The following is a 22,204-nucleotide window of genomic DNA, read 5'->3' on the forward strand; positions in this document are numbered from 1 at the left end:
ATGAAGGCACTATTTTTTTATTTATTTTTTTGTACCTACTCAGATGAGTTTATAATTTTGGTAGTTTTTTTGTTTCATTCTGATAGAGGAAATTGCTAAAGAACCATTGCTTTATATTTAAATCATGTATAGAACAAATTATAATATAATATTAGAGGCATTTTTATAATATTTACCAATTTTTATATAAATTTCTACATGGAATCGAAAAAATCGGGATTGATATTTTTTATTGAACAACTTTCATTCATAGATATTCGGTTCTTTTCGATTAATTTCTAATGGAAACTGGAAAATTAATAAGGCTCATATGAAACACTAAATCTGCGACAGGTTACGCTCACGCAATAGATAAAAAAAAAAAAAAAAAATTATTCTTCACAGACACGAGGAATGTTATTGCTTATTGAAAGGAAGATCTGTATCGATATTTTTACTATCCTGGCATCATGATGTAATACCTATTGGCTATTCGATAGATTTTTTAATAAAATAATTAATAAATAATCGAGTGGAGATCGATATAGAAACTGTAAATTATTTAAATATTATCCAAACATTCATCGATATAGAAAAATTACTAATTTGAGTAACATAACAAATATATATGTAAGTACATAATTCAGAGACTATGGAATGGTTGAGTTCTGTCGTAGTATCGAAATCGAATTAGAATTTAGAACTATTCAACGGAGCCCGTGGTTGAGTGAAATGCACGAACTGGTGGATCTATAATGCCTTTAATTAAAACAAAAACGCCTAGTAAATAAATTACATGACGTCTAGCTAAGTTCTTATACTCCAGTAAACCTATTGATTATTACAATGAACATTGAATAGTCATAATTTGACTATTTCATTACCTATACTAAAGTTCAAATATAATATTATGCATTATATACAAACAATTGAATAGGTACCCTCGCGCATGCGTGTTGCAAACAATAGTAAGCAACGGCGATTTACTGACTCTGATATTGAACACTGAGCCGTTTATATTATCCAAATGCATATCAATATGTTATGATTTTATGAGCAATGAGATAACCTAAAAAATACGAGTATCCCAATTCCAACGCCATATAAAAGGGCTCAATACAGGGGTAGAAAACCGAAACAATAAGACCCCTATACATATTATAAATAGTTAAGAGTGCCTATAGTAACACCCGTATTTGTTGTCTCGGTCTCACAAACGTAGCAAATTCACGGTCAGCGGTTCACGTTTTACTCCGTCAGCTTAACAATCAGAGTGAATAGACCCATTATGAGACTTGGTGCTTGGTGGTAAGAACATTATCTGTGTTTTGTTGGAAGTATTTTTACGATAATTAAGTTTTTAAGTGAGTTATGAGCATTTTTATTCGACAATTTATTATACGCGCATAACTCACTTAAAAACTGAATTATCGTAAAAATACTTCCAACAAAACACAGATAATGTTCTTACCACCAAGACTCATAATAGGTCTAATTCACTCTAATTGCAGTTAAGATAACGGAGTAAAACGTGAAGTGCTGAGCGTAAATTTGCTATGTTACGCGTTTGTAAGACCGAGACAACAATGATGGGTGTTGCGCCCTCTTTAAATAGTGTTATGGCAGTTTAAGTAGGCATAGATTTTTGTGGTTAGATAAGGTAATTAATTTTTTTTTTTTTTTGACGAACGCGTATCGAACTAAATGATCGCAGTTCACGATTGTATCGCGCACATGATCGACGATTTATTTAGGTACGAATTTTATTATTGGTGCAGGTCTTCGTGCGATGTATATTTTGATGACTTCGACAAAAATATTCCGATTTAACATTGAAACGGTGTTAATGAACGGTGAAAAACATTGTCGGTCTGGGTCGTTAAGTGGTGGACGGGGGAAGGGGACAAGGGGAGAAGAAACAACAACAAAACGAATCGAGTGAATGTCAGTATTGTTTTTAGTTTATTTCATGTTTGACAAAAAGCGCGGGGGGGTTACAGTCATCACTTATGTTGTAAATAATAATAATAGTAACAACGTGTGTATTATGATAATATTATTTGTCGTCCTTACGTGCAACATTGTTGCTAGGGTGGCGGCGGCGGCGGGGCGCGTCTCACTGGGTCAACGTGAAACACTCACAACACTCAATGGCGGGGAGGTTAGGGCGAATTAAGCGCGTGGTTGGCAGCAATGTATCTCGGTGAGGCATGTGTTTCTTCCCACCTTTCTACTGTCGAAAACAATAACACTGATTTGGCGAATGTTCACGTTTGGAGTCTTTCCGTTTTTTTTTCTCTTCGCACCGTCCGCAAAGATTTCGTATGGTTTCCACAGCATTAGTTGCTACTGCCACCGATTCCCAGATATTGGGAATTACCGTCGATCGAACACTTAAAGACACAGCGCAACTAACCCTCTAACGACCAGGCGTCGATCTTATGAAATTGAAACGACATTTCTACTGACTTCGTACAAAAAAATATTTTAGTAATAGTAGTAGTAGGCGTATAATATTAATATTAATAACAATTATTAAGTGTTTAATATATTTATTTACAATATACGAAAGCACTATGGCAGATCCGATAGAATCGAAAAACATTGTAGACTATGTGATCGAGGCACCAGATAATAAGAGGAAGATGTCATCAGATATGAGTCCAGAACAGACCAACGTTATAAAAAAGCTAAAAGAGAGCAAAACGCAACCAGGTAAGTGATCGATATGAATATGTACCAATAATCCACAAAACATTCTCTTTCCAACTTGGATTAATATCATACAATTATATTTTCAGACACGCTGTGCCAATGCCCCCAAAAATGTTCAGAACGTGTACCACAACGATCCAAGGATGAGCTATTTAAAATGTTTGTAGAAATGGATAGCGAAGATGTGCAAAATAAGTTTTTACAGAAGTTTATTGAGGCACGGCCTGTTGCCAATCGATTGTTTAGTAAAGAAACCACAGCGAATGGCAAACTATTACGAAGGATTCATTGCAAGTACAGAATACCTTCTTTCGTATCCGAGGATTTTATGTCAAGTTAGTTTTACAACAGTAAAAAATATATTTTATGAATAATTTTGGTAGTCATATATATAATTCACTCAAGATATTGAATAAATTGGTTATTTAACCTAGATTACTTGGTTACTAAGATCTAATATTCTAATAAATAAAATTATATCAAGTTAATTGATCTTCTTATGGAATAAATAACAATTTGAACACAATCTTCAAGTATTAACTAAATCGATGATTCAATACATAATGAGACAATTCTATAAAACCTATATATTATAGAAAACCACCCATTTAAAACTTTTTAAGTTAGTTATATAACTAGGTACTTAACTTCAGTATGCTTTTTGGAAGCAACTCTTGGTGCAATTAAATTATTTCTATAATAATTGACATTTCGTTTCATTAATTTTTTGTATTCAATGTATTTATCAAATGTTAAGATGTAACTCATTTACTGATATTAAAATAAACTAATAAAATTTTAAAAAATTAATGTAGTGTATCTAAATATATTTTACAGATATAAATTGTGACACCGACAAAGATGAAGATTCAGACTTTGATGAAACATCTTCAGTGACGTCTTTGGATTCCAAAGAAGAGAATGACAAGTCTTTAGAAAGTGATTCAACGGAAACATCAAGAAAGTCATTAAGTCGTTACAACTGTGTAGATGTTTGTCAAAAAGCATTTCTCAATCTGTTTGGCTTATCAGATAAACGTTTAAAAACTGTTAGGGAATTATTGATAATTAAAGCTCGTCAAAAGCACATGAAACGTATGATGGAAAAAGAAGAAAACCAAATAGAAGTATCATTAGCTAAGGATCTTGCACAGGGTTGTTTGCCATTGATGGCACTTTTTAATAAAGAAGATAGTAAGAAAGTATCTGACCAGTTAATGACTGCCATCAGTAATGATATAAATTTAGTAAATAACTTCTTTTGCAATCAGCTATGGAAACCAGAGTACATTAACCAAAAGCCATCTGAATGAATAGATTATTTTTAATACATATTTTAATGATTTTTAAGTATAATTGATTGGATGAGTATCTTGTTTAAATCAATTTTCGGGTACTACTTTATAATACAAATCCAATTCAATATTGTTCTGAATTCAGGGGATTATGCTTAATGTAAATTTTTATATTGTACTAGTTTATTGAATGTCAAATGACTGGGGTTGTTAAAATATGTATATTGTTTAACTATTCTATATTTTTAATCACTTATTTTAATATAATATCTAAAATAAGTAATGTTTTATGGCCTGATATTTTTTTTTTTTAAATTAAACAATTCCATCTTGTTAAAATCGATTATCTATGAATAAGAACAAATAAACAAAAATACAAAATTTTAAGTTTGAAATTTATTTTAATATTTTATTATTATACATATTTTTAATAGTATAAGAAACATAGAATTATGATTGGCGCTTGGTTTATTTTATTTTCATTGTAGTATTAAAATGTTAACAAAGATAAACCTTATTGTATAGTACAAAGCAAAGTAAATAGGAGACAAAACAATAGCATTACACTAAGTTTTTATTTACCTTAATAGTTTATTACAGTGTCTAAATAATGTTAATCATTACTTGTAGAAGTGTTATAACTTTTAATGAATAAAGGATGATAAGTTCATTCTTAACATTAAGAAATTAAGTAAAAATTTAAAATTACTTTTTTAGGTTTTAAAATAAATAGCCTCCGTTAATTTTGTATAATTTAATTTCGTCCGATTATGGTTATATTATTATTATCAGTATTTATTTTTATTTTTATTATTGTAAACCCCTAATTATGCATTTGTATGACTTAATTTTTTTAATTTTTTTTTTTATTGGTAACATTAATTACTCTAAGGGAGATGATACCAAATCCACGTTACTTATGGTGGTCTTAATTATACCAAACACCCAACAACTATTAATTGTAATGGGTTACATTATTTTATATATTATATACATTTTTACTAAACCTACTATTAATTTTACATGTTAACTATAATTCAAGATCCAAATTAGATTATAAGAGTGTTAATTACTTGTGACGAATTTATAGTAGTAATAGTAATACATAAAAACTATTTTATAAAATATTTCACAAAATAATTTTATATTTTCTAGACCAATGCTATTGTAAATGTATGGTATTGTTAATTTAAAGTTGTTTAAAACTTATTTTTCAAAGATATATTTTTTCACAAGTATTAATATAATTAAATTGAATATATTTTATAAGACCCCAAACCAAATATATGAATGATATTAAACTGATAAATGTTTTTTTTTTTTATTATTATTATTATTAATGCATATAGTCAAACTTCTGGTAGTTATAAATTTAGAGATGAGGAAAATAGATTCTGACGGTTAGTGATATATGCTCGGGTATATGTAAGTACTTCAAAGCTTTATATAAAATTGTAAAATTAAAACCAAGATATTACCGAGTTTTCATTAAAAAAAACAAGTAATAAGTAAACTATAAATATAAATCGTTCAATATACACTTATATTTGATATGATTGTTAAGAAATTTTAATTAGATATTAATGACAAAAAGTAATAAGCAAATAACTTAAATTCATTAATTCAGTACATATTATATTAAATAAACCCAAATGTTGATAAACTAGAACAGTTATAGGTACATACGCCATACATTTAATTTGATTTTATAGCCAATTGCAATCATTTATTACGGTATTTAAATGTTAATTCAGTTTTAGGAAAATGTATTCAACAACCTTTAAAAATAATTAGGTATACAGGTACATATTATTCAAGTATAAGTCAATAAATACTATAAACGCAAACAGTTTTAAGTGTTTTAACTATCTAATAATAATTTTTTATAAAAGTTTTAAAACACCAATGTATTCATTAAAAATATATACAATTAGCAAAAAAGTTTTTTATATGAGATATTCTACAAAACAGAACTATCTAATCAAGTAACAACAACCTCATAAATAAGTAATAACTACCTACTATAGATGTAAACCTTAGAAATGTAAATTAAAAACCCAACGCCCCCTCAAGATGAAAGACTAATGCATGTCAACAGTATAATTTTAATAAATAACAACAACATTCAATAAGGTAATACACATTTCATGCATAATAGCCTACATACAATGTTGTTAAAATCATTTCCGTTTACTTTTAAACATTTTTTTAACTATGGTATACACAAATTATATTATTATTACACTAATATTTCGTGTTCATTATATATAAGTAAGAAACAATAAGTCAATAATTCATATTTATGTCTTGACATGTTGAGCTTAAATTAGCACATATTGCATGCTCATAACACATAATTGATAAAGTGATAATATAATGACTAAATAATTAGTGTACTCACCATTTCCAATTTTTGAAAGTATTGTCTAAAAAATGTTAAAGGCCTTTCTGGTTTTACAATACATAGCTGGACAATGCAGTCTTTTAAAATTTGTTGTATGTTATGTCGTTGAACGTACAATTCACAGTCATCGACATTTAAATCGTCATATACATTTGATGCCATCTTGAGGTTGTTTATTATTTATGAACACAAATTTTAAACAAACATTCATTAACAGTTAGATTTACAGGGTCTGTTAGCAATTTTTAAGTTGTTTGTAGCATTTGAATGATATATTGCTAGAGAAATTATGTACTCTACACTGAATAACATTAATTTTAGAATGAGCTAATTTTAATTATGTATTTTATTACTACATATAAAAATAAAATAAGGAAATCAATATAAAAATTAGAGAACAGAACAGTATATTAAATATTTGTAACTGATTGACAAATATTTATTTAGTTTAGAAAAGAGTTATCAAAAATAATTTATATAACTCTGTCCTATGATAACGAGCGCGTTGAGCTGATAACGAGTGACTTCCGAATTCAGATAACATTATCTACAACCACGGTTACGCGTTTAATTAATGGTTGCGCTCTATATTTATTAACTTGTGGTGAGGTTATGTGATTGGTATTTGGTTTTTGTCTTCCCTGACGAATTATTATCGTGTGATATAGGACGTATAAACATCAAACATGTGATGGTTTTGTCAGTTGTTGAGCTTTGCTGTATTGGTGTCCGCCGTCCGGTACTTGGTAGGCAATAGGCATTAGCCATTAATTGTTATTTTGTTGTTCCTCACGTTTCTGTAGGAACGTGTTTACTGCTATATATAATTGCTCACTATTTTCGCCGATCGTGTGCCCGTTGAATGATAATAATTAATTATATTGCATCGTTATTGATCTAGGAATAATTTTCACACGTTACGGTTATTTTTTTATTTTTCATTATTCGATGGTTTCCCATTGTGTGTGTACTGGGTGAACGCAGGTTAGGTACATGCGTTGAAGAAGACTCGGTGCCAACATTACTTGGGTACGTTTTTATTAATTCGTTTCGTCTGCATTATTTATGTAATACAATAATTTATCCTTTTAATGCAGCCAACGTTGACTCAGCAGGAGCATAATTTAATTAAAACATGTCGGTAACGTGAAACGATGTGGTTTGTCGGCAGTGATCACTGTTGGACATTGGCAATATAATTGTACTGTTGTTGTTGATGTCGAATGTAAAGAACAATTGGATTACACCATGACCGGCTTCACCGAAGGAAGTCTGAACAGTCGACTGAAAGATCTAAACTCTTCCCAGCAAAGCATACAGACACTGTCCCTTTGGTTAATTCACCATAGGAAGTATGCACACACTGTCGTCAAGATTTGGTCTAGAGAAATATTAACAGGTAAAAACTATTAGTAAAATTAAATATTGTTAGATGTCGTCAACACATTGTTTGTATGGTTTCATTTATTTGGTTTTTAAATGTAACACTTCATTTAATATTATGGGTAAAGAGATTGTCTTGATTAGTACCTATATGCTATGTGTTTGAGACGCTCAATGTTATAGCTATTGGGATTTTGGTGTCCTATGTATAATGTTTAATATTTTCTCTGCCAAAATTGTGTTATAATAATAATTTTAAATGCCTATTGTATATTTTATACTTCAGATAGGTATATACCGGTATATATATGTTACCTTTACTCTACAAATTGTTTTTTGAAAATAATAAATAAAAACAAAAAATACATAGTAGGTAGGTAGGTACTAGGTATTTTTATGTCGATTGAAATTTATGAAATTGCATGTAAAAACAAAATTACCTACCTACTTAATTTCTAAAAAAATATACATGCATAAAATTGTTTTAAAGCAATTGGTCCTACTTATAATTTCTGTTAATCCAGAAATGTGGTTTAAGTTCTTTAATAGGAAAACTGAAAAGATATATAAACAAATATTTTTTTTATTTGGTTTATAGCTACCTACTTTATTAAAAAAAAAAAAAAAAAAAAATATTATTTACTCCCTTTATGATTATTTCTTGATTAATAAATAGCTTTTATTCATTTCTTAGACTGAATCGTTCATTATTAAAAATGAGAATTATTATAAGTGATATTATACACTTACCTACTGGCTACTACGCACCTAGTAATTAGCACATAATATGTTAATGATGTTGCTTTTTGTGTAATAAAAGATACAGTTTATGATTAGATAAAAGAATAATGAACAGTGCTAAAACTTTTCTTAGAATTATTTAATAAAAAATTTCAGGTAGGTACCTACTAGGTATGTGTATCGGATATGGTTTTTTAAGTTTTTGATACTGTTGAAAAAAAATATTATTTTGATACATACATGATGACATATGTAAAACCTGGTAGTTCATATTAACAATATGAATTTGTCATGTGTGAGAATAATCTTGAGTATAAAATGTTATTAACATTAACTATATTCTTAAAATAATATTAGATAATATTATATTTTATACATATTTTGTAGCAAAATTATTTTTAATTCCAATTCTAAATCAAGGATTTGACTATTGACTGGTACCTATTACACTATTACCTCTGCTAATATTATTTGATATATTATTTTTTTAAATAGGTATTGAAGTAAGTAGTTTTATATTCCAAAAATATATTCTCAGAATAGTATTCTGTTTTATACTCGGTTTTATATTACCTACATTCTACATAATTACGTTGTGATGTTTACAATATAATTATTGTTAATGACTTGCAATGTGTATTCAAGGTTGTTGCCAATATTTTGTTTTTCTGAAAAAAACATGTTACCTATATGATGTAGTATGTTTGATATGAATATTAGTGTACATTATTATTTAAGATAAAAAAAAAAAAAAAAAAAAGTGTATTTGCAAATTATTAGTACATTATAATAAACATAATAATATAATCAATCAATTCAATCTTTGAGTAGAACATTTTTATTTTTGTATTATGTACTGTAAGTGCGTGTATGAAAAATTCCTAGTTTTTTATTACCTAGTTAAATTATATTCCAGATTTTATTGGTACTTAAATGTGCAAAATATCATTCACTAATCATAATATTATACATATGTCATACAACAAAGGAAATAAAACCTTGCATAAGTTTGGTCATGCAATGTGTATAGCAACCATCAAAATGGTTGCTATATGCATTAGGTTACCAAAATATACCTTATATTATGATGAATCTTTTTTTTATAGGTATTCTTTATTTTTACAAAAAAATTGCCTAAAACAGAAAAACATTTACTTAAGTATTTTGAAATTTTCTATTTGTTTTATGTTAGTTCATAGGATATATTTGTAAATTTTAATTAATAACTTTTGTTCCAGGCTCAGAATCCAAACAATTGACTTTAATGTACTTGGCTAATGATATTATACAAAATGGCAAAAAGAAGGGTCCTGAATATGGGCAAGAGTTTGGCAAGGAACTGGCCAAAGCATTTAAGCAAATTTCTTTAAACAACTGTTCATCAAAGACCAGACAGAGTTTGACGCGGTTGTTGAATATATGGGAAGAAAGAGGTGTATACAGTAAAATACAAATTGATGAATTCAAGGATGCTTTTGGTATAATATTATGAGAATGTTAAGCAGTCAACTGTAAACAATTAATTGTTTTTAAAATGTTTAGGTAAAGAATCAGCAAAGCAGCCTACAGGTGAACCACCAAGTAAAAAAGTGAAACATTCACATAATCACAAATCAAAGAAGACAAAATCTCAAAACAATGGCATAAAAAAAGATAAAGAAGTTATTGTTGAAGTGGATGGTACCAAAGAATTACGTGTGACATTATCTCCTAAGACTCCTGTCAACGATCCTCCTGAACCAGAAGAATTAATCAAAGCTCTAAATGTACATAGATCAGTTATTTACTTATATAGTCATAGGCAAAAACAAAATAAAATCAAATATTTGAAACATTGATCAATCTATTTTTCCTGTGTTAAAATTTCGTTTTATAACTTCTGACTCTATTTTCTAATCTATAAAACAATATTTAACTTTTTCAAAATTAAATGTATGTTTGTAATTTCATCCACCAAATTTCATGAGACCTAAAATATTTTTGTTTTTTGTTCAAAAACGCTAGGAAAATAAGTATACAAATAAAAGTAAACTGATTTGATATATGGTAAAAACTAATTGAATTAATTTATACCATTTTATTTTTCATAACTAGTCTTAAATCAAAATTAAAAATTATTATCTACCCTTTTTCTTATTTGTAACATTAAATACATTTTTAATATTTTTAAAAACTAATCATTTTCTTAAATTGTCTGCTAAATAACTTTAAGTTTTGTTGATAATTTTTTAACAAATCATTTTTTTTATGTTGGAACATTAAAATTAGAATGTATCTTAACATAATTATGTTAACCATATTCAATTTATGCACATATTTAAAAGGGGTTTTTTAATGTACCAATTTCTTATTCATTTTTTTTTTTTATGTTTTTAACATTTCAAGTGATTTGAACTTTTAATGATTTTACTTTAAGTATAGTAATATTATGTGTTTAAATGTTCGCGTTAACCATAGTTATTTAAATTAATTTTTGTGGTACATAATTACACTTAATTCTTTAAGTTTTGATTTAATTATGAAAACAAGTTAAGAATGCATATACTATCATGCACCTATAAAGGTGCAACCTTTAGCATATTTATACCAATGATTCAATAAACAATTGCTTTAAAACTTTTTAGTCAAACATGGAATTATAGTTAAGTTTAACGTGTAACATAGGAACTTGTTTTAATATGCTTAGAAATAATTAATTTATAAATTATTAATATACTATTATTTTCAGGATTTAGAAAATGCACCTTCTTGTGATGCCGTTGTTCGAGAACGTATTTCTAAACTTCCTCCAGAAATTGCTGATGTCAGTTTACTTTCTCAGTTAAAAGGTTACTATTATTTTGTATTCACCTGTTGAATTATATAAATGTATAATAAAGTTAAAAAAATAAAAATATATGTAAATTGTTCATTTTCTGTAATATATTATTGGAATTTATTATATTTGTTAAAATTTGAATAGATAAGGAACATTTTATTGTGATTTCTATATGATACATTGTGTTAATATTTCCTTCAGTTATCCAACTGTTTTAATAATAATTTTACCTTAGAGGAAATATTGAAACTAAAATTTATTATAAATTGCGATCTTACATTCATTGTATTTGTTGCATTAATTGACTAAATCTATGGAAAAAAGCGTTGTAATAGAATGTGCAGTAGCACACACATACACAAATTTGTAATTCCTATTGATATAATTAATGAATATTTTTTATTCATGACTTATATGGGCAGTAGTCAATATTTTATCTCCATTGTAATAATTGTCGATTGTTTGCCACAAAGTAATTTTTGGACGATTTACTGTCGTCTCAATTCACTTAAATTCTAAATTGTTTCAGATCATTCATTGGCATAAATTTTTTTATTGTATGTTTTATAACATTTTAAGTAATGACAATACATTGTTAATAATGTTTGTTTCTGTTTTATGGTATTCAGGTAAAGACGAAGGTGAAGAACTTTTGCGTAAAGTAAATGATGCTGTTGCCTTGTTGACTGATTACAACACTAGACTAGTGTGTGAAATGGAAGACCGCAAGAAAGTCTTTTCTATGTTGCACGATTTCATTCAATCTCAGAGAGACCTCATTGATCAGGCTGAACAAAGATTACAGGCAAGTTATAGTTATTTTTTTTTTCTATAATTTAATACAAGCATTTTGTTTAATATACATATAGGTAGGTTCGTTGATGAATTTTTTTTTTTGTACTCTCATGATTCATAACCCAAGTCATTAAATATTTCACCGTAGATAAAATTCACATGATTGGCTATTGCGTATTGATTATTACTCGTTTCAATATTGTAAGTACTGTTTGGAGTTAAAGTAAACATAAGCGTGACTTACCTCAACACAATATTGTATGGTATTTGTTACATTACAATATTTTGACGAATTGAAGCTTCTTGAGTAAATTGTCGTCCGCGCGAGACATCGACGTCACGATCGAGTCCACGCGGGTAATATAACACAGCGGGAACCAACATTTATATTATGTTTTACACGATATTCCTTCGCCGGGACCGTCTCGCTCGAACCCCGGGGTGCCTAAGGAGACCGATTTGGGTGATATTTTTTTTGTTGTCTTCCACAGGGCGGCATATTTGGAAGGTGTTTCCATCCAATACAACCTCGATATCGACTAATTATATTACTTGTTTTATCAGCTTGTAAGTTAGTAGCGCCAGTCTCTGTACGTGACAAAATACAAAGACCGTATTTGTCTTTAAGGCTTCGTAGGATCTATTAATTGACGGGGAGGGATTTCTTTAAAACATTCGTCACGCCAGTTCATCGGGTGTAGCCCCTATACGCGGTGTGCGCTATTGTGCGATAACAGACATTATAATATGTCGAGGATGCAAACGCTTCCGACCGCTAGCTATTCGGTCAGCCGGTCAAACATTTTTTGTTTTTTGTTTTTTTTTTGTTCAGTTGTTTCGAACAAGTCATCTGCGCGGCTGACTATAATCTCACGTGACTACAACAGTTTTTTGTTTGAAAAAGTAACCCCCTTGAGCCGAAATCCTACTCATAGCGCGATTGGTGTTGGTCCGCTTAAAGTGCTTTTTTTTTTTTTACTCAAAAGTAAACATTCAATAACTATAATACGCGTGTGTTTGAGTTGTAAATATAGTGATATAAATAATGATGTGTCAATATATACTGAACATTATTGTATTCTTTTAGTGAGGAATAAAAATAAATAAAACGAATATCAGTTGTTCTAAAATTTCTTCAATTTCTGTATATTGTATTATATCTATCTATACTTATAAAAAAATCTTTTAATGATACAAACAGTGGCGCCGAACCCATGTATTAGGTGTGGCAGTCGCCACACCTTTTTAAGGGGGTGGGTGGTCCGAGGACTGGGAACTTTAAAGTTAAAACTTTAGTTCTGTGATAGAAAACCAGTCTTGGAACAGTAGAAGAGTAGTCATTGTATAGTTATCAAGATAGAGCAAAGAGTTTTCCTTCATGTAACACATAGGCTGTTAGTATTAGCATTTAGCATATCAGCTGTATCTAATGGTATTGTACATTTTGTACCTTAGGTAATTGTAATTTGTGGCATTTATATATGAGAAATTGAGAACTGAGAACTAATTAATGATATTAAGAGTTAACTGTAAGCACCAGCTGAGCCAAGGGGTCGCCAACCTTTTCAATTACGTTGTTAGCTACATTCGAAATTCCAAGTCTTTGGTTATCATCTAGGTCTAAGTCTCTAAGAGATTTGTTTGATGAGCAGAAAAAAAAAGTTGTAAAATCAATAAATTCATCACTCCGCCGTTCAGAATCTAAAAAGTCTTAAAAATAAAAATATAAAATTATTAAATATTCCAATTATCGCAATTGCCAATAATGGGAAATACTAAATAGTAAATACCTAGAATATAATATAGTATATTATAATAGTATTATAGTATAATATATTAATTATATTTTATTATTGCACTTTTGTTAAATTATATAATTAATTGCTATTTGTACCAATATAATCTTTTTTTGCAAATATAAAATGTATGAATGTTGATTATAAAATAAAAATTGATTGCTGTAAAAGGGGGGGGGGGTAGCCCCCACTTTTTGGGTGTACATTTATAAAGGGGTAGCCTACTGAAATAATGCAAAAATAAAGTAAATAATATATGGGTTATATATTTATTTATTAAAATTATATTTTCTAAGTTAAAAAATCTGTAGTGTCTTTGGGGGGGTGTGGGGGGCTTAGCCCCCCACGGCTTAGGTTTCAAAGCGCTTAGGTAGGTGGGTGGGTATAAATTAATGTCCATTGCCACACCTAAAAAAAATTAGTTCGGCGCCACTGGATACAAACATATATAAATTACAAATGAGTATAAAATAATCTGAACTATTAAAGTATATATATTATTTTTCGTATTATTGTGCTATCATTAGTGTATTATATTACATATAAACAAATGCGTACAATCATTTTGAATTGTCATAGAATAAACGAAAAATTACCATAATGTAGTTACAAATTAAAACGAAGGGTATTGGAATTATTAACGTCTTCTGTATCAAACTAACCACAATTTTTCTCATTGCATTAGAATTATAATAAATTTGTTATCTATAATAATTACCCGGTTAAAAAATTGTCATATTCTTCCTTACACGTCCTAATCGGTTGCTCTTTTGTGAAATCGAATTTTTTTAAACAATCAAATGTAACCTTGAAAATTAATTATTTTTAAACGTATAAACTTGTAAAACTTCGTAAAAAACCAATCAGTTTGAATTCTAAATCCCTGCAGCCACAACTTAATCTTATAATCGAATTCATATTGATTTAACTATATAATTCAAAAGTATGATTATTATTAACCGCATAGAGCTCATTCTTTATTTTCGTGGTAATAAAGTTGCAAGATTTGTCTTTTCGATGGTTATAATTTTAATCTAAATTAGTACAATACATCACAGGCTATGATATTTAAAATTATTACGATTATTGATTTACCATAATATTATATAATGTACCTATAAGTTATATAAATATATATATATATATAACTACTATAAAAATTCTCGTATATTATTTACTTTTTAAGATAAGTATAGGGAATTGCATAAAATTTCGATTATATTTGTTGGAACCGTTAAAGTTTTTGAAAACTATATCTATTCACCTATTATATCTACGGTCAGATAAATCATCGATGAAACGAAACTTTTTTCGGGTTAATAATATATCAAAAATGTGTAGTCTTAATGTCGTCTAAATGTAGAGGCTTTATAAGTTATAACGTTATCTGATTACGCTCAATAAAGCCTTTCGACGCGAGCCAAAATGTCGGTCGACTCTTTTTTTTTTGTCGAGTAAGAGTAATAATAGTGTGTCCCGTCTGTTCGATTCAGACGTCCCGTTTATATGAGATTTCGTCGTGCGACAGCGTACTTTTTTTTTGTTGAGCTCGTCCCGAAAACACAATAATAGAATAACAATGCCGGCGGCGGACTTCATTCGGACGCATAATCAATAACGAATGGTACTGTTTACGTTACAGGAATATCAAAGTAAACTTCAGAAAGTTTGTCAAGTGCGGCAAGAGGTCAACACGCACCTGCAAAACCTACCGGATTTAGCACAGTTGCCCAGCGTTAAAGGCGGCCTTGCGCCTCTTCCGTCGGCTGGCGATTTGTTCACAGTGGGCTGATGACTTTAATTGGCTCTATATATTATATTATATATAGTTATATACCGGCTGGTCGCTTTTGCTCCCGTTGAGAATGCCGCCAATATATAATTTTTACGACGCACGCTCGTCCCAAGTGTACCGCCTAGCTATTACATCGAGTAATAACGATTAAATGGTTTTTTTTTTTTTTTTTTTTGGAATTTTAAAACTTAAGGCCCTGGTTATAATGCGTATATTAGTTAAATTGTATTATTACCCATGTATCATGTAAAATAATATTATAAAATGGCGTTTGATAATAATTTTCTTATTATCATTATTATTATTAATCATTTACATTGGTTCAATATTTTTATTAAATCTATAATATAATATATTTTAACTCAATGTATTTTACAGTTCTCAAAGTGTATAATAATATGTTATAGTAAATATTGCATTTGTCATTAAAAAAAAATAAATATATTTAATGTACCAACAATTCGCTATTGTTTTATTGGATGAACTTGTATGATTGTATCGTTCTGCCGTTACGTGCTTTGGGGGAGGGGGGAGGCAGTTATTATGACGTTTCGACATGGCGAAAAAGGCGTCAGAATAGATATGAACAGTCTATTCGGAGTAAGTGGCTTAGTGTGCACAAATATTATGATATTATATGTTTGTGTATCATCAATACCCTCATCTGTCTGTTGTATACACAAAGTGTTGTCTCAGAAATATGATTTTTAATATTATTTGATAAGTAAATAATTTAATAAGTATACTCATATTAGTGAATTCTCAAAAATCGTATTTTTCAAGAAATTGTTACGTCCCTAATTAATCTAACAAAAAAAAAAAAAAAAAACTATTCGACTTAGATATATCTTTTTACCATCAAAATTGTTCTTATAATCAGATTCACACATAAATAGGCTATTTTGAATTTATCGCAAAAAAAAAAAATTATTAATTTTTTATTTTTTTTTTATTTTCAGTAGGTAAATAAAAAAATATATATACTAAAAATGTAGCGCAAGTGTCTATGAATTATATAGCAAAATAAAATTATTGAATACAACAAAAGTTATTCCATAAGTTAGATCATCGTGAGGCCACTTACGCGTAAACCTTATCATAATAGCTTTTTACATAAGAAATAAATTTATAACAACAATAAAAAGAAAGGATTCTTTTTTATTTATGACGAAAGTCTTAAATTACTGTAATTATTACAAATTAATTTAAAGCTCAATAGTTACTCAATATTTTGTCACATAGCGATCATAATATAACGACTCGCGCTCACCGCGGAAGTTGGTGCTTTAAGAGGGTGCAGGTCACAGCGCACTATTTGTGTTCTCTTTCTGCAGGCCCACGCTCAACATAGACACAACGCATCCATTTTTCTATGATTTTGGTATAATTATCGTATTGTAAAATCGCCCATTATAAAAAAAAAAGATTGAGAATAATGTTTTTGAGCGAACGACATACCGATTTGTCCGAACATCGTCTCGAAACAATTTAAATTTACAAAAAAATGTTTGTCGATTTTAAAGTCGAATACAAAATCAAATATCGGTTTGTATAGTCGCCCCCTCAAAAACGTTATCGATATTCTTTATCGTTTTTTCTTAGTGGGCGATTTTACCTTGAGACGCCTTAAAAATGATTTTGCGCAAATGCGTTTTGTCTGTGTCGCCCCCTGCAGAGAGAGAAAACAAAATATGGTGCGCCAAACTTAATAAAAAAAAAAAAACCAAATAAATAATAAAATAATATCGGAAACAGTAATTATTACGGACTATAATATATTACACCTGTTATTGTACCTACCCAAACTTTTTTTCGGTTTGAAGTATTATCTCGAGCGCGATAAGTGAGTTGATTCTCGAGACCTATTTTATGTATTAGTTGATTCCCTAGTCATTAAGAGGTAGATCGTAGATATGAGTTGATCAGCATCAGTTATCAATAGATTGCACGAGTAAGGAGTTTACGACCGTAAAGACTTCGACCCTCGACTCGCTCTTATGTCCATTGCAGTCCACCGAAACCACGCGCAGATTTACGAAAAAAAAAAATCAGGAGTAACGGAACTACAAAGACCAAAAAAAGCCACCAAGAAAGACAAATTTTTTAAGAGAAGTGATGTCACGGTATACTGGTCGTATAATCTCATTGCCAGATACCAATTTTCTAAAACAATGTGTTACAAATTTTTACCAAATTACTAAGAAAAATTATACTTTTTTTACCAAATTACTGATTATTTTGTATTTTTTTTACTTAATTACTAAATGGTTTTTTTTTTTTTAAATAAATAATAAATATAATACATAAAACGATTGATGAATAAAAATTGAACGACTTTGAAAATACGAAAAAAACTATAAACAAAAAAAAAAAAAAAACAAAATTGTTGAGAAACTTTTGCAGTCAGCCAACCTCCTCGTGCGGTGTTTCTCGGGTTATGCTATATAAAAGGCTAAAAATATTTTACCGAAAATTGAGAGAAAAAAAACATCTAATGACCCGGGAATCAACTCGTATGCGCGTACCTCTTAATCACTCGATCGAGAATCAACTCGGTGCAGGCGAACACTGCGCATCTGCAGGTGCTCGGGAATCGACTCGTATACGCGGCCATCTCGCGATGGGTGGCCGTGGGTGCGTGGTGTGCTCGGAACCCCGAAAAACAACACGCGGTCCGCCGCGGCTGCTCCTCTGGACGGCCCCGGCGAGTTCAGTGGAACGAGTACTGTTGCACCGGCGGCCCGCACCATTTGACGATGAACTCCAACGTCTGTCTGACGGCCGACGACTGGACGGTTTTCGACACGGTCATCACTTTCGTCCAATCGTCCTTGACGGCCATCCTGCCGCTCTCGAACGTCACCGCATTGCTCTTTCTCGCGTCCGTCACTGGCCATCCGGACACGACGCACGCGGGATATGTGCCCCCGCCGGGCGCCGACAGGTTCGACGGGTACAGCCTCCTCTGGTCCGTCGGCAAACTCTGCGAACCGCGAAGACGTATATACGCTTTAAAATCTCGAGCGGATTTTATAGGTGTGTGTGTGTGTGTGTAAATTTGTTCAATAGTTTTTGGGGTTGACGACGACTCGGAATTGATCCGAAAACGATATTGTGCGTCGTCCTCCCCCCCCCCCCCCAACACCGTATCGGGGCCAGCATGGAATTTATCTGCACCGGCGGCGACTGAACCAAAGTGCGCATATATAATGGCCGAATTATTGCATCAGTGAGCTGTTTATTTGGCCCACTCGGGTCACAAACGTGTTCTCTGCAGTTCCCGGATGGGTGACCACCTTGGATTTTTGGTGACGGATCTTCGTGCGCGCGCAGCGTTCATCAAGGTTAGGTATCATATAGTATGATTTCATAAAATCAATGGTAACTCCCTACAAAACGACGATGACCGTAATATAGTCACCGATGCTCAATGTCGAAACTAAAAAAATTAATTTTCATTGTTGAAATATTTTTTATACCTACTCTTTTTTTTTTTTTTTTTTTTTAACATTTATCGGATTGATCTTTTATGGTCGTTACAACAATAGCATATTATGTGCGGGAAAAAATATTTGTATACGAATACCCAAAAGTGGGCAAGTTAATAAAAATAATTAACTCGAGTTATGCCAAGAGGACACGACGTGATCGTTAGGTTAAAAGTTAATAGCTAACAAATTATAAACTTAACTCATTAAGTTAATAGTTAGTATGGAAAGAAATTACTAACTCAACTCAATTTAAAAGAAAAATAATTCTGTTTTTTTTTTTTAAATTAGTATGTAGTAAAGCACATAAAGAATAACCGTGTCTATCTATAATCTAATGAAATACATTAATATACAAAATTATTTCATCGAGAAAAAGAACACAGATGTTTGTGTTATATTAGGTTATATAGTATTTTAGATCATTAATGTTTATATCTTTGTGAAAAATCATTAAATCAATTGATAAGTTAAGTTCATAAATAAATGAGAAAACCTACTAACTATAGTTAAGTTAAAAAAAAAAAAAATAACTTTTTAACTAGTTGATTCTCTGATTCTCACATTTTTGTATGAATAGGTACAAAACGTGAAAACAGAAGTTACGCTGTAGTAACACTCAGACTCGAATGACCATATGATTAAACAATGTATTATATACTATTGTATCATATTATTATTATTATTATTATTTTTATTACTATTATTATTATTGAGCCAAGTCACGACACGATAGCTCTTTTCTTAAACCTTATCAGAGAGTTTCCAAAAGTGTTAGCCGATTTTATGAACAATAAAATATTATTATAATATGATATATTATATGTCATTCTCATGTATGATGGTATCAAATCATATATTTAATTAATTTCCAGGGTTGCAATCCCCCCGTTGGCCTACCCCGCAAGAGGTGGCTTTTGCTCCATACGCGCATTATGTGGCGAACTGCCCTATACACGTCTTGCAGAGACGAATGTTTTACGAATGTGTATATACGCCAAACACCATCACGGCTGCTGTCTATCGGTTCAATAATAATATGACCTATCGAATATCGATAATAATTTACAATAAATAATATCACGTCGTGGCGTATTTATGGGGGTGGCTGAGGGGGCTTCAGCCCCCCCCCCCACCCGAAATCCAGGAATTGTTTATGAAGTCTGCTTATTACGAGTATGTCCTATCAGATGTAAATTTTCTAACTCATATATACGCTGAATTGGGAATTTCAGTTGGAGAAAATACCACAGCCCCCCCCCCCAAAAAAAAAAAAAAATCTTAATACGCCCCTGCGTCGTAACTAGTCGCTGAGATTACACCTAATTGGTGACTATTTGTTGGTTTTGATTGATGGCTTATTTGAACGCGGAACGACAAACATACAAACTAATGGAATTATAACCGAGATTATGTATTATCAGTAATAATAATATGTTTTCTGATTATTATATAGGTACTATTGTTATTTTAAATCTCGTGCCATCATACCTAATTATTTTTTTGATCAGCTCAAAAGTGCGCTCCGTTTTTACATGATATCACATTTTGCGAGGTTTTAGAGCACAATATTACATTTCACAAACTCGAACGCTGTTGAAGTATATGCGCATGCAGAATTTAATTCACAGTAACGTTTATTATTTTACAAGTTTCCACTCCGATGTACCAGCAGTATATATATATATGTCTGCAGCAGTTCTCGTAAACTATAATCTCTGTACAGTTTATATTATATTGTGTCGACTGCGCCGAAAGTGCGACACTCGTTGCACAACTGGACGAGAGTTAAAACACTGTCAACTGCAATGGCCGAGGACATAATAAACCGTCTAATTCGTGTCCGCAGACTTACAATGAATATTTTAAATCGAATTGATGTTATTGCAGACGTGATTGCGATGGACGAAAAAATCGACCCTACACCGGAATGTATAATGTAAGAGGCATTTTTTTATTATTATTATTTATTTATTTATCGGTTTCCGGATGACGTTATGACCCCGGCTACACCTTTAGCTATATATATTATATACCTGTAAGTACACTGTCCAATCGACGACCACTAATTATTGTCGGCGCCGATTTTGTAAACCATAATAATAATATGTCCGGTAAAATATTAATTGTCGATATACCTAATAATAAGTTATACCTAATTATAATAAACGCTATTGGGAATAAATCGAAAATGGTAGGTATAGCAGACAATATTGGTTATTGTGCACATGTATAATATAAAGTCAGCTTAGAAATATGCGATAGTTTATCTCTATATAATAATACCATAAATTATAATATTACCGTATATGCATGCGTGATGGGTAGGTAGGCATTATGTACTAACGTAATTATTATAAGCCCCGTTTTTCATTATAAATTAATATCCACCAATTAACCTCCCTTAATTATGATAACGAACGTATCTATACCGTCCTTTATCGACTACCCAACTATATTTATAATATTTAAGTACGTATATAACCATATACGGCTTTACATTCCGCACACAACTGAACGACCAGCCATTGCGATTTTTGAAGGCAAAACATTGGTTCTAATTGTGTTTTAATTATTCTAAAAAGTGATATTCAATGCCGAAAGATAATCATCGAGTTTATATACATAGTTTCGTAAAAATGTAAGTATAGGTTCCTCCCACATTAAAATTTATGTGAAATTGAGTTTTTTGTTAATATTTGAACCGCTAGTCGAATTCAGCTCTTCTGACTCACACGTGAATAATGTCCTTAAATTACGAAAATTTAATTTTTCCAATTGCATTATATGGTTATACAGAAATATTATTTAATATTGTTGTTTTCACGGGCAAGCCTGAGAATCTTCTAACCGATTACAATTTTTTGAATTTACAAATCGCATTTGTATATACGAAGCAGGTTTTAAGCACATATAGTTTGATAGACACGAATCTTTCCCCCAATAAAAAGTGTTAAAATGAAAAAAAATACCACGCGCGTGTGTATTCGTGCAC

At 30.4% G+C, this 22,204-nt stretch overlaps 4 protein-coding genes across 4 annotated transcripts in view; 2 read left to right on the forward strand and 2 right to left on the reverse strand.

Moving 5' to 3' along the window:
- The window catches only part of LOC107169325 (protein kinase, cAMP-dependent, regulatory subunit type 1), a 79,056-nt gene extending 72,236 nt beyond the window's left edge, over window positions 1-6,820 (reverse strand). Inside the window, exon 1 of the mRNA XM_089229616.1 lies at window positions 6,391-6,820. Coding sequence (XP_089085742.1) covers window positions 6,391-6,555 — 165 coding nt within the window. The 5' untranslated portion in view covers window positions 6,556-6,820. The remainder of the gene's footprint in view (window positions 1-6,390) is intronic.
- LOC149054859 (uncharacterized) lies at window positions 2,214-5,298 on the forward strand. The gene is made up of 3 exons (XM_089229618.1): window positions 2,214-2,694; window positions 2,781-3,029; window positions 3,532-5,298. Exons 1-3 carry the CDS (start codon window positions 2,556-2,558, stop codon window positions 4,005-4,007), a joined length of 864 nt encoding a protein of 287 aa, XP_089085744.1. The 5' UTR covers window positions 2,214-2,555; the 3' UTR covers window positions 4,008-5,298.
- A 263-nt stretch (window positions 6,821-7,083) lies between the features above and the next one.
- LOC107169537 (regulation of nuclear pre-mRNA domain-containing protein 1B) lies at window positions 7,084-16,181 on the forward strand. The gene is made up of 7 exons (XM_015519308.2): window positions 7,084-7,422; window positions 7,491-7,792; window positions 9,756-9,995; window positions 10,060-10,283; window positions 11,246-11,345; window positions 11,965-12,140; window positions 15,569-16,181. Exons 2-7 carry the CDS (start codon window positions 7,642-7,644, stop codon window positions 15,716-15,718), a joined length of 1,041 nt encoding a protein of 346 aa, XP_015374794.1. The 5' UTR covers window positions 7,084-7,422; window positions 7,491-7,641; the 3' UTR covers window positions 15,719-16,181.
- A 678-nt stretch (window positions 16,182-16,859) lies between these two features.
- Oseg2 (intraflagellar transport protein Oseg2) overlaps window positions 16,860-22,204 on the reverse strand; it is a 105,979-nt gene continuing 100,634 nt past the window's right edge. The window contains exon 31 of the mRNA XM_089229614.1: window positions 16,860-18,704. Within this exon, the coding sequence (XP_089085740.1) occupies window positions 18,432-18,704 (273 nt within the window). The 3' untranslated portion in view covers window positions 16,860-18,431. The remainder of the gene's footprint in view (window positions 18,705-22,204) is intronic.

Source organism: Diuraphis noxia, unplaced genomic scaffold, assembly GCF_037042655.1.
Source record: "Diuraphis noxia isolate RWA-SAM2 unplaced genomic scaffold, SU_Dnox_SAM2 contig0005, whole genome shotgun sequence".
Classification (NCBI taxonomy): domain Eukaryota; kingdom Metazoa; phylum Arthropoda; class Insecta; order Hemiptera; family Aphididae; genus Diuraphis; species Diuraphis noxia.